This window comes from Oncorhynchus keta, chromosome 12 (genome assembly GCF_023373465.1).
Source record: "Oncorhynchus keta strain PuntledgeMale-10-30-2019 chromosome 12, Oket_V2, whole genome shotgun sequence".
NCBI lineage: Eukaryota > Metazoa > Chordata > Actinopteri > Salmoniformes > Salmonidae > Oncorhynchus > Oncorhynchus keta.
Window position 1 is genome coordinate 33526693 of NC_068432.1, and position 14243 is coordinate 33540935.

At 41.5% G+C, this 14243-nt stretch overlaps 1 protein-coding gene across 3 annotated transcripts in view; it reads right to left on the reverse strand.

Annotated features, from left to right (window-relative positions):
• Positions 1-5608: 5608 nt before the first annotated feature.
• Positions 5609-14243, reverse strand: part of LOC118370481 (titin homolog) — a 37116-nt gene continuing 28481 nt past the window's right edge. For all 3 annotated transcript variants that reach the window (XM_052458035.1, XM_052458034.1, XM_052458033.1), the window contains one exon: positions 5609-6883. In XM_052458035.1, the coding sequence (XP_052313995.1) occupies positions 6686-6883 (198 nt within the window). In that variant the 3' untranslated portion in view covers positions 5609-6685. The remainder of the gene's footprint in view (positions 6884-14243) is intronic.

Sequence of the window (14243 nt, forward strand, 5' to 3'; positions counted from 1 at the left end):
ACAAATTCAGTACATGGAACAACGTTAGTGGCAAAAATATTATCAAAATGAAGTTTGTTCTGAAGTGTCTGTCCTATATCTGAGAGATATAAGAAAGATCAGGAAACACATGTTATTTTGTTTTACATGTATTTAACCCCTTATTCTTGCTACTTAACGGTCTACATATGTACTTCCAATCATTTTTTAAACTGGTACCAGGGGACCTTCAGAGTCTTGTGAGGCCTGTGGGCATCCTAGAGCAAAACAGAGTCTCACCTTTCCAAAGAGGGGTCATATTAGTGTATAGCCAAACTGTTCGGACTGTTCGGACAGAAGTTGACAGATTCCCAAGACAAATGTGGGGGTCATAGAGCAAAATGGAGAACACCATCATATTCATGAGAGTCTCAACCGTTCGGACGCTTCAGACAGTTTTGTGGGAAGACTGATTTTCAGGATGTCTCATGGTCTGACAAACTCTGTTCTTGCTCTGTCACATTTCACCGCAGATGTGAAAGCGTGACATTGGCGGATGCAGTGGATCCAATGCAAAAAAATGATATCTTAAAGGAATACTCCACCCAAAAACTATATTTAGGTATTTCATTAATTAGTCCATTGTTGACGTAGTCCCAAAATGTTTCACTTGTCAGTAATCAAGTTTTCAAGATATGTAACTTTCAAAATATATACATATATACATTCCCCATATGATGCATTTTGCTTCACATGATGCTGCACTTTGTATCATATGCTGCAAAATACATCATATGGGGATGATTTCTGTATTTTTAAACTGGGGATTTTTATGAGCGACTCCAGGATGCTGGCCTTCTAGGCAGAGTTGCAAAGAAAAAGCCATATCTCAGAGTCACCAATAAAAATTAAAGATTAAGATGGGCAAAATAACACTGACACTGGACAGAGGAACTCTACCTAGAAGGCCAGCATCCCGGAGTCGCTTCTTCACTGTTGACTTTGAGACTGGTGTTTTGCGTGTACTATTTAATGAAGGTACCAGTTGATGACTTGTGAGGCAATATTTAGCTGCCAGTTTTTGCCAGTTGAGGACTAGACACTCTAATGTACTTGTCCTCTTGCTCAGTTGTGCACCGAGGCCTCCCACTCCTCTTTGTATTCTGGTTAGGGCCAGTTTGCGCTGTTCTGTAAAGGGAGTAGTACACAGCGTTGTACTAGAACTTCAGTTTCTTGGCAATTTCTCACATGGAATAGCCTTAATTTCTCAGAATAAGAATAGACTGACGAGTTTCAGAAGAAAGGTCTTTGTTTCTGGCCATTTTGAGCCTGTTATCGAACCCCCAAATGCTGATGCTCCAGATCCTAAACTAGTCTAAAGAAGGCCAGTTTTATTGCTTCTTTAATCAGCCCAACAGTTTTCAGCTGTGCTAACATAACTGCAAAAGGGGTTTCTAATGATCAATTAGCCTTTTAAAATTATAAACTTGGATTAGCTAACACAACGTGCCACTGGAACACAGGTGTGATGGTTGCTGATGAGGAGTAATGGGCCTCTGTATGCCTAAATAGATATTCCATAAAAAATCAGCCGCCATCTGAGTCAAAGTGTAATTCCGTTACCATGGAATTGCCCAATAAGCATCAAATGTCTGCCTAATAACAACAACATGTACTTAGTCAGGAAATGTATTTATCAGGCAATCAAGGCTAATGCTTACAGTTGAGGTCAATGATTACACACTTACGCCTGACAGTGTGTCTCCAGTTGTTCAATGATAGTGGTGGGGGAGCCATTATCTTCATAGTCTTCCCCATCTCCTCGTAGACCACGCCTATCAGCCTGGGGTTTATCTCCAGGAGACAACTCATGGATCCCTTTGCGATGAGACAACTCATGGTGCCCATTGCGATGAGACAACTCATGGATCCCTTTGCGATGAGACAACTCATGGTACCCATTGTGATGGGCCAGCACGCAGAATCCCACCAGAGCCTCTTTCTTCTGCAGGCTGACCAGGATTAAGTTAAGGTGCTCATTGGACTGCTTCAAATAGGTCTCTGCAGTCTCTTCCATGAGAAAGGTAAGTCTAAGAATGCAACAGAGAGCACGCACCAGGTGTATGCCTGTTTTAAAGAAGTGATACAGTATTGTCAGCCAAACATTATTAAAATACACAGTATTTTGTCATATCCAACCCTCACATTGTGTCAGTTGCTCAACAGCAAGTTGAAGGAAACAGTAGTAGTAGTAGTAGTTCTGTACAGGGAAACTGCCGTTCCTACCTTTTATTTGATCCCAGCATAGTGTCTTGTCCTCTTCTGTGCAATTCCTGTATCTGACATCTACAGGAGCAAAACAAGCAGACAAGGAAACACAAACAAAGTATTCAGTTAGCTAAATCACAGTCACAAACAATGATGTTTGACAAAGATGTTGAATGGCCTTACAGACCAAGACTCAAGCCTTACTGACTAACATTCAGAAGAAAAGCACATTCTTATAGGCAGCTGCATACATTGTTTAGCTAAGAAGATGACAAATGATAAACCATAGTTAGTTAACTAGCTACCTGTGCCCTGTGTCTTCACTTCAGGTGGTGGTGAGTAGCAGTGGAGACTGCTGAGGGGTGGGCGGCTCATATTAATGGCTGAAACGGAATAAATGTATTTGATACCATTCCTCCCATTCTGCTCCAGTCATCACCATGAGCCCGTCCTCCCAAATTAAGGTGCCACCAACATCATGTGGTGAATAGAACTTCAGATACCACAGTGCCACAATCTACACATTATAGACCCGACAATAGTCACGTCTATTATAGGCATTGGTTGAAGCTTAGTGTTAAATTCAAATCTCCCTATCATCATATCAATATGACACCAATCTCGATGAAAATTCACAAATCAACTTGATTAGAGGTACACAACACAATCCTACCTCTCGTCATCCTACCTTTACCAAGATGCACATACCAGAATTTTTAACAGGGTCTTTAGCAATTGAGTTTTAAGAGGATTTCTTTCTCCTACATAGCTCAAATTCTAGACGTCATATTAAAACAAGACTATAGCGCCCATAAAATGACCATTGGATTTTTAAAAATGCGGATTGACTAAGTGTGTAGGTGCAACCTGGTCTCAAAGCATTCTGTATTATTCTGTATGTAAATCTGTGATGCTCCATTTAGTATGATATGTTAACTTTGGTATGGTTACAAAAGACATGGTTACTTAGGGCAACGCAAAGGTTGCTAGTTTGAATTTCATCACAGACAACTTAGCTAATTAGCCATTTTTCAACTACTTACTACTTTTTAGCTACTGCTGCTTGCGTCTTACTAGAACGCAGGAGAGATCAGCTCAGCACAAAAACCATCAAGCGCTATGATGAAATTGGCTCACATGAGGACCACCACAGGAAAGGAACACCCAGAGTTACCTCTGCTGCAGAGAATTAATTCATCAGAGTTACCGGCGGTGATACAGCCCAACAGGATGCTCTCGAGGATCAGCGAGGTGGAGATGTTGTTACCTACCCCCACCACCTGGGGGCGGCCCGTCAGGAAGTCCAGGACCCAGTTGCACAGGGCAGGGTCGAGACCCAGGGTCTGATGCTTGATGACGAGTTTGGAGGGAACTATGGCTTTAAATGCTGAGCTGTAGTCAATGAACAGCATTCTCACATAGGTATTCCTCTTGTCCAAATGGGTTAGGGCAGTGTGCAGTGGGGTTGGGATTGCGTTGTCTGTGGACCTGTTGGGGCGGTAAGAAAATTGGAGTGGGTCTAGGGTGTCAGGTAGTGTGGAGGTGATATGGTCCTTGACTAGTCTCTCAAAGCACTTCATGATGATTGAAGTGAGTGCTATTGAAGTGAGTGTAGTCGTTTAGCTCAGTTACCTTAGCTTCCTTGGGAACAGCAGACTGGGATAAGGATTGATTGAATATGTCCGTAAACAATTAGGCTGTTTGAGAGAATTTGAATCCTAAGCAACCTGGCTACACATAGCTACTGTAGTAGGTCAAAGCTGTGTGCTGGAAAACCTTGGTAGAGCATCGGTGAAATAGGCACTGTGGCGCTCATGTATTTTCAGCTTCAGACCGATGCCTATTCTCACTTAAAACATTGTTTTTAGTTATTAATACCAAAACCACTTCTGACAGATAGCAGCTATCTTAACTTTAAATAGATAGCAGGCTAAATGTAGCTAGCTATGTTAGTTAGCAAAACATATGATTGTGAGCCAGCCAACACTTACAGTTACTATTCATGTGCTGTGAACGACGAATGAAAGTTTTGAATTCTTCTTCTTCTTTGGTATCATGGCGTTCACACATTTATTTTGTGCATGCCGCCATCTACTGTGCTACCATCTACTGTGCTACCGTGTGTGGTCAAGTACGATATATGTTGTGATACAAAAATAAAAAGGAAGGCGGGGAAAGCAACAAATTTCACCACCAACTATCCCTACACCTATACAACTTTTTCATAAACAAAAAATAATAATACATATATTTTATAAAGTATAATAATAAAATCCCCTTCCAACTAAACCCTACACTCAATAGAAATCCACTATCCCATTCCACCACATTGACCCTTTCTGCTCCTGCAGCTTTCCAATGACCCGAGAGGACGGGACACCGCCACTCATAACACCCTGTAACTTTTCTGAAGTCAAATCTCATATACCCAAATACTTCTCTGCATCTGCCACCACAACATATATGTCCTGTTGTTTACGTTACAGTTAATAACCATTGCTATGAACGCTAAGAAGCCAACCTTACAGAAGCATATATCACTCGTTGGTCTATCCCTCTGTGCTGGCACAGATCTACAACTCACAGGGATCCTCTCCATATCCCTCACCCTTGACCCATCCTCCTCTACTTTTTTCACTGCCTCAGCATACAACTTCTGCACTACTCTGACTAGCAAGCTGACCCAAGTTGAGTGACACGGAGCACCCGCTCCCTCTGGCAGAAGAAACACCCAAGTTCACTACAGGTTACTGATTCAACTGCACCCAACTCCTTTCCCACCCACACTGAAACCACACATGTATGCCCCAAAAGGCAAGGATCTACTTTCTCCAAAAATCTCTCATACTAGAACAGTTTCTTCTTTATGTCCATTGATGCCAAGCTCAGGTTCCGAGCTCTTCGCCACAACTTCCACCTCAATCAACTCGCCCTCATTCACTTCCATTTCACCTCCAGAATTCGGTTTGGTGCACGGCTCACTTTGTTTGCACTTGACACCAGTCTTCTTTGACACCCAATCTCCATCTTCCTCAAATTCAAATCCAACCTCAGCTTTCCTCACTCTCTTTGACCACTTCTTCCTTCTCCATTCCCCCTCAGAAATCCACTTTTCTGTGCCCGTCCCAGTATTCCTCTTCTTCAGACTTTGCTTGCGGCATTCCAAAGTAACTCCATCTCATAATCCAAAACTCGATCGAGCCTTGCACACTACCACCCTTACCTTAGTTCTCCTTTTGAAAGCAACTGCAACATTCCCATTGGAACAGCATAATATAGCTGCTATATGCATAGTGTGAACAGTGAAAACGTGATTTAAAGTGCGTCATGAAGTAATAGTCAGAGAGGTGTGGGTCTACTCTAACCAGAGGCTAAATAAATGTTATGATAGAAAATAAGTATTTATTTCATAATTGTAAAAAATTATAGGCAATAAGTTGACAGAAGACTGACTTTCACCCAACTATACAGTAATCCTTCCTATGACCAAAGGCAGACATCTTGCCATCTACCTATAATAACAATAGCTTTCTTCACAAGGAAATGCCCCTTTAGAAAATGTCCATATGTTACACCCATGCAATTTGCTTGTGGAGTTGCACCTTTCAGAGTGATTGCAATGAATTGAGTGCATTCATCCAAAGGCATAGTGATCGTCTAAACCTGGTTTGTCTGTAGTCTAAATTGTTTTAATTATTAATCCATGTTTCTTTAGACTACATTTTTTTCTATTATTTATTCTTCAAAGTGCTTTAACATAAAGTTAATATAAGAAAAGGGCATCTCAATATGTACAACACGTATAAGTAATTCAGTAACAGGGAATAATATCCACATAATTTGTGTTAGTTCACAGACAACCAATAATACGAAGTAACCCTTTACCGACAGATATAGCTCATTATAATGTGATTGTAATTAATGATAATACTTGTCATAAGCATGTACCGGTATGACCCCTATTATACCGGTCTGTCTGCATAGTGTTGCGGAATATACAAACTCAATGTGTCACTGTTCTGTTGCTTTCTTTTTTTATTCATTTTTTACTATTCAATTCCTTCTTCAGTGTTGTTGACTTCATATCACACTCCTCCTTACAAGCACATCAAAACGTTAATAGAAAGACAAATCAACTGCCAAAAATGTACAGAACCTCCCAACAGGCCTGTGTGGATTTGGTTCATGTTCTTATACGGTCTTAATACACACACCATAGAGCCTTGCACACTAGACAACATTCAAAATGTTAATGAACAATCAAAAGTGCATCTGTTCAGTAGGAATGGACAAAGCCAGTGCTTGGTATGTTATACATCGGTGAATGAAACTTTCTTTGGGAGGCAAGCAGGAATTCTTCAAACAGCCTAACACATAGGCATTGAGGGAGATAAACATCTAGGAAGCCTTGCTCTGAATGATTAGGAACAGGACGGAGAAATATATATTTCTAGACGTCTCATTTGAGTGAGTTCATGGACATCAGGATACTGGGTTGCTCCTCAATGATGCGCACCAGCAGGTTGTCAATGTACTGCTCCAGCTCCTTGATCTTGTTGTCCCTCTTGGAGAGCTGGTCCTGCTGCTTCACCACCAGGGAGATCAGCTCCTCCTGGGTCAGCTGGGAGTACTGACCTTTGACCCCTGTGTCTTTGACCTAGAAGGAAAGAGGAGAATTGAGATGGTATGAGTCAGTGCCATTTATGTTTCCATTGAATTCTCCAAAGATATGCCATGCATTATCCATTAAGGAATGTTTAGTCTGCATGAACCCCTACAAAGAGCACCTTCAAAAATATTGCTAAACTTTAAGCACCCAACTAAGGCTCCTATATTTTGTTTCTTTACATAAGCAGAAAGGATTCGATGCACAAAAAAGTTATAGCTTTCAGACACTTGTAATGGATGGCATGCTTGGGTGCAATGTCAACCAGATCTAATTTCTAAGGGGTCATGGAGCCTATGACCTCCCACACGTGATTCTCTCACTCCTGATTGGAGGAATTGCAAGTGTTACTTCTGAACTTGTCTCCGTGTTGCTGTGCTGTCTGTTGCTACTTGGCTACCTGTTTTTACATTTATTAACAGTTAATCAAAATCAGCATTTAACACATTTACCAATGTCTATGTTTCTTCCTCACTCAACTTTTTTCATTCAACTTTTTGACCCCGGACGCTTTATCTGGACATGGTTCTACAGGACATCCACCAGCTGAAAATGCTAAGTAGTAACATTAACACTATGCCTTCTAATTGCAGTCGCTGTACTCTTAATATAAAAGACAACTTTCTCCTTATTGTGAGGATAGCCGTGTTACAAGCCCAACTTCAGATGCAATCGTTAGGCAAGGGCAATTTAAATGTAGGAAGGGATGAAACAGTGTCTGCGCCACCAGTAAGTACAGATAGTAGTATAAATCCCCCCCACACAGTCCTTGCAGCAGGACAATTATCTCGAGGCTTCTGGAAAGAAATTCTGTTGGCACTCTCAACCTGTGTCGCTCATTCAACTGAAAGAAACGTTCAACTGTTTCTCCCCATTAGGCAACGAGTCAGAGGCCGAGCCTTCTCAGGTCTCTCCACCTGTTACGGGGTCTGAGCCATTGGCGACTACATTAACCCCAACATTCGACTTAAAAAGAATCATCCAGCGATCATACACTGTTTACCAGGGGGCAGGGCTACCGACATAAAGGCTAATCTGAAGAGGGTACTGGGCAAGGCTAAAACTGTAGAGCGTAGAGTATAGGGCAGGACCACCATCAGTGAAATTTAATAAAAAAGGTGAAACATTAAAAGTTATTATTTTTAGATAAAACTATATTAAATATATTCATGTCACCAAATAATTGGTTAAATAACAAGTTTTTGCAATGAAGGTCTACAGTAACTTCAACAGCACTGTCTGAGGTAGCACCATGGTGCAGCCAGAGGACGGCTAGCTTCCATCCTCCTCTGGCTATATTGACTTCAATACAAAACCTAGGAGGCTCGCCACCTTCCATAGACATACATGGTAATTATGACCACTTCCAGAGGAAGTCCTCCAACCAATCAAAGCTTTTGCAGTATGAACTGACATGCTATCCATCCAATCATAGAATTAGGATTAGAGAATGAACTATTGAGTTGTATTGGGATTGTGCCACAGAGCATTATGGGGGTTATATGTGTTGAGAACTTGGTGACATTGTTGGATAGAGATTAAGAATGAAAGGTGATAGGTAAGTACCCCTATAAATGATCTCATTCCTGTATGTAAAGTCAATCACATATCAATGATTTTACTCCTTGCTTGGACTAACTAATTATTGGCTATTTTGTCTAAATGTGTAGTGTGTTGTGTTATTGTTTTTTTGTCTTCCCAGTCAAATCCCATCCTGCACTGGTCAAGCCTCTGAACACCTCAACTCATGCCTCATACCCTCATTCAATCACTGCTGTGATCCCTTTCCCACACGGTGTAAGTAGCCCTCTCATTCCCATAATATTGTACTATAAATGTCTTTATTAAATGCTTTAGGTTAAAATAGTCTATGATTTTTAAACACACTTTGTCATCTCTGTGCATTATGCACCTATACCGTGGGTCTCCCATCCTCCTCAATTGTTCAAGTCACCAGCTTCCACTGGTATAGGGATATTGCTATCCATGTCAGCACCAACATTGTTAGGATGAAACAGTCAGGTCACCAAGCACAACATAGCTTCAGCGTGTAAATGAGCTAGAAAGATGTGTCGGCATCAAGTAATTGTCTCTGGCCCCCTCCCAGTTAGGGGAAGTGATGAGCTCTACAGCAGAGTCTCACAACGCAATCGCTGGTTGAAAACTGTTTTCTGCCCCTCCCAAAAGATAGAATTTGTAGATAATTGGCCCTCTTTCTGGGACTCACCCACAAACAGGACCAAGACTGACCTGCTGAGGAGTGATGGACTCCATCCAAGCTGAAGGTGTCATCGATCAACAGACAGGACTCTAAGTCCTCTAGTGGCACAATGAGCTGACCTGCTGCCTGGCCTGTACCCTGTTAGCCAGCATGCTAGCTTAGTGGAGTCTGCCACTAGCAGTCAGTGTAGTCAGCTATCCCCTTGAGACCGTGTCTGTGCATCTATCTAGGTTGAGAAAAACTAAACATGGCGGTGTATGCGTTAGCAATCTAACTGGAATAAAGACTTCCTCCATTCCTGTCATTATTTAAAGATGATTGTGATATCTCACATCTCAAAATAGGGCTCCTTGATGTTAGATCCCTCACTTCCAAGGCAGTCATAGTCAATTAACTAATCACTGATCATAATCTTAATGTGATTGACCTGACTGAAACAGGCTCGAGCCTGATGAATTTACTGTGTTAAATGAGGCCTCTGCCCCTGGTTACACTAGTGCCCATATCCCCTGCGCATCCCGCAAAGGCAGAGGTGTTGCTAACATTTACGACAGCATATTTCAATTTACAAAAAAAAAAAAAAAAGATGCGTTTGTCTTTTGAGCTTCAAGTCATGAAATCTATGCAGCCTACTCAATCACTTTTTATAGCTACTGTTTACAGGCCTCCTGGGCCATATACAGCATTCCTCATTGAGTTCCTAAATCAGACCTTGTAGTCATGGCAGATAATATACATATTTTTGGTGACTTTAATATTTACATGGAAAAGTCCACAGACCTGCTCCAAAAGGCTTTAGGAGCCAACATCGTGGGTTTTGTCCAACATGTCTCCGGACCTTCTCATTGCCACAGTCATACCCTGGATCTAGTTTTGTCCCGTGAGATAAATATTGTGGATCTAAATGTTTTTCCTCATAATCCTGGACTAATCGGACCACCATCTTATTACGTTTGCAATCGCAACAAAATCAGCTGCTCAGACCCGATCCAAGGATCATCAAAAGCCGTGCTATAAATTCTCGGACAACATAAATATTCCTAGATGCCCCTCCACCTACTCAAGGACGTAAGAGTACAAACATTGGTTAACCACCTAACTGAGGATCGAAATTGAACAGTGCGTCAAACCCTAGATGCAGTCGTACCCCTAAAAACAAAAAAACATTTGTCACAAGATATTTGCTCCCTGGTATACAGAAAATACCCGAGCCCTGAAGCAAGCTTCCGACTAGCTTGGAAAGACAGTACCGTGCAATATCGAAGAGCCCCACTGCTGCTCGATCATCCTATTTTTCCAACCTAATTGAGGAGAATAGGAACAAAATAACATTTATTTATATTGAGGAGAATAAGAACAAAATAACATTTATTTTTGATACGGTCGCAAATCTAACTAAAAAGCAGCACTTTCCATGAGAGGGTGGCTTTCACTTCAGCAGTGATGAATTCATGAACTTCTTTGATGAAAAGATCATGATCATAAAAAGCTAATTACAGACTCCTCTTTGAATCTGCAAATTTTCCAAAACTCAGTTGTCCTGAGTCTGCACAGAACTGCCAGGACCATTTTTTTTATCTTGTATCTCTTGACACATTCATGGAAATAGTCATGGCCTCTAAACCTTCAAGCTTCATAATGGACCCTATTCCAACTAAACAACTGAAAAAAGCTACTTCCTGCGTTTGGCCTTCCTATGTTGAACATAATAAATGGCTCTCTATCCACCGGATATGTACCACACTCTTGAAAAAGCCCAACCTTGACCAGGAAAATGTAAAGAAAACTATTGGCATACAGTACCAGTCAAAAGTTTGGACACCTACTCATTCAAGGGTTTTCTATATTCTTACTATTTTCTACATTGTAGAATAATAGCAAAGACATCAAAACTATGAAATAACGCATATTGAATCATGTATTAACCAAGAAAAGTGTTAAACAAAAATATATTTGAGATTTGTGATTCTTCAAAGTAGCCACCTTTTACCTTGATGACAGCTTTGCACACTCTTGGCATTCTCTCAACCAGCTTCATGAATAAGTCACCTGGAGTGCATTTCAATTAACAGGTGTGTCTTGTTAAAATACAAATGTTGGAATTTATTTTTCTTAATGCTGTTTGAGCCAATCAGTTGTGTTGTGAAAAGGTAGGGGTAGTATAAAGAAGATAGCCCTATTTGGTAAAAGAGCCCTATTTGGTAAAAGAGCCCTATTTGGTAAAAGAGCAAGTCCAAATTTTGGCAAGAACAGATTAAAAAAAAGCTAAGAAAAAACAACAGTCCATCAGTACTTTGAGACATGGTCAGACACCAAAAAACATCAAGCGCTATACTGAAACTGGCTCTCATAAGGACTGTCACAGGAAAGGAAGACCCAGAGTTACCTCTGCTGCAGAGGATGAGTTCATTATAGTTAACAGACTCAGAAATTGCAGCCCAAATAAATGCTTCACAGAGTTCAAGTAACACCCATCTCAATATCAACTGTTCAGAAGAGACTGTGTGAATCAGGCCTTCATGGTCGAATTGCTGCAGAGAAACCACTACTAAACGACACCAATAATAAGAAGAGACTTGTTTGGGCCAAGAAACACGAGCAATGGACATCAGACCGGTGGAAATCTATCCTTCAGACTGAAGAGTCCAAATTTGAGAGTTTTGGTTCCAACCACCGTTTCTTTGTGAGACGCAGAGTAGGTGAACGGATGATCTCCGTATGTGTGGTTCCCAACGTGAAGCACGGAAGAGGTGGTGTAATGGTGCTTTGCTGGTGACACTAAGTGGTTTATTAAGGCACACTTAACAAGCATGGCTACCACAGCATTCTGCAGCGATACACCATCCCATCTGGTCTGCGATTAGTGGGTCTGTCATTTGATTTTCAACAGGACAATGACCCAACACACCTCCAGGTTGTGTAAGGGCAATTTGACCAAGAAGGAGAGTGATGGTTTGGCCTACACAATTCCCCAAACTCAACCCAATTGAGATGGTTTGGAATGAGTTGGATAGCAGAATTAAGGAAAAGCAGCCAACAAGTTCTCAAAATATGTAGAAACTCCTTCAAGAATGTTGGAAAAGCATTCCAGGTGAAGGTGGATGAGAGAATGCCAAGAGTGTGCAAAGCTGTCATCAAGGAAAATGGTGGCTACTTTGAACAATCTAAAATAGATTTTGATTTGTTTAACACGTTTCTGGTTACGACATGATTCGATGTGTGTTACTTCATTGCATTGTCTTTACTATTATTCTACAATGTAGAAAATAGTAAAACATAAAGAATAACCCTTGAATGAGTAGATGTGTCCAAACATTTACTGGTACTTTATATCGATTCTCCCATTCCTCTCATTTTTCCCTTAAAGCCATTGCAACTCACTGCTTTCCCGAAGACAAATAATGTATACAAAACCCTTCATTCTAGTTTTAGACCCCATCATAGCAGAGACTGCTCTTGTGAAGGTGGTAAATGACCTTTTAATGGCATCAGACCAAGGCTCTGCATCTGTCCTCGTGGTCCTAGACCTTATTAGTGCTGCTTTTGACACCATCGATCACCACATTTTTATGGAGAGATTGGAAACCCAAATTGGTCTACACAGATATGTTCTTGGCTGTTTTAGATCGTACCTGTCGGAAAGATATCAGTTCATCTCTGTGGGTGGTTGTCCTCTGACAAATCAACTAAGTGTTGGTGTTCCTCAAGGTTCCATTTCAGGATCACTATTGTTTTCACTATATATTCAAACTCTTGGTGATGTCATTCGGAAACAAAAATGTAAACTTTCACTGCTATGCGGACGACAGCTGTACATTTCGATAAAACATGGTGATACCCCAAAAATGCATACCCTGGAAGCCTGTGTTTCAGACATAAGGAAGTGATGGCTGCAAATGTTCTACTTTTAAGCTCAGGCAAAACAGAGATGCTAGTTCTGGGTCCAAGAAACAAAGGGATCTGGTGTTGGATCTGACAATTAATATTGATGGTTGTACAGTCGTCTCAAATAAAACTGTGAAGGACCAAGGCACAGCCAGAAAAGGACTGGCCACCCCTCAGCCTGGTTCCTCTCTACGTTTCTTCCTAGGTTTTGGCCTTTCTAGGGAGTTTTTCCTAGCCACCGTGCTTCTACACCTGCATTGCTTGCTGTTTGGGGTTTTAGGCTGGGTTTCTGTACAGCACTTTGTGGCATCAGCTGATGTAAGAATGGCTATATAAATATATTTGATTTGATTGCTCTGGACCCTGATGTCTTTTGACGAACCTATCAAGAATATTTCAAGGACAGCTTTGTTCCATCTTCGTAACATTGTAACAAAATCTTACATTATTTTGTCCAAAGATGATACAAAAAAGCTCATCCATGCTTTTTATACTTCTAGATTAGACTACTGCAATGCTCTACTCTCTGGCTACCTGCATAAAGCACTAAATGAACTTCAGTTAGTACTAAACACAGCTGCTAGAATCTTGACTAGAACCAAAATATTTGATCATATTACTCCAGTGCTAGCCTCTCTACACTGGCTTCCTGTTAAGGCTAGGGCTGATTTCAAGGATTAACCTACATAGCAGCTCCTACTCATCTCTTTGATTTAGTCCTTCCGTATATACCTACACGTACGCTACGTTCTCAAGACACAGGCCTCATTGTCCCTAGAATTTCCAAGCAAACAGTTGGAGGCAGGGCTTTGTCCTGTAGAGATGCATTTTTATGGAATGGTCTGCCGATCCATGTGAGAGACACAGACTCAGTCACGACCTTTAGGTCTTTACTGAAGACCCAGTAGGTCCTACGATTGAGTGTAGTCTGGCCCAGGGGTGTGAAGGTGAATGGCAAGGCACTGGAGCGACCAACAGCCCTTGCTGTTCCTGCCTGGCAAACTCCCCTCTCTCCACTGGGATTATCTGCCTCTGACCCTGAGTGACTAGTTTACTAGTACTCTTCCATGCCGTCCCTAGGAGGGGTGCGTCACTTGAGTAGGTTGAGTCACAGGCTTGATCTTCCAGTCTGGTTTTGCATCCCCCCGGGCTCATGCAGTGGAGGAGATCTTTGTGGGCTATACTCAGCCTCGTCTCAGGGTAGTAAATTGGTGGTCTGTTGATATCCCTCTAGTGGTGTGGGGG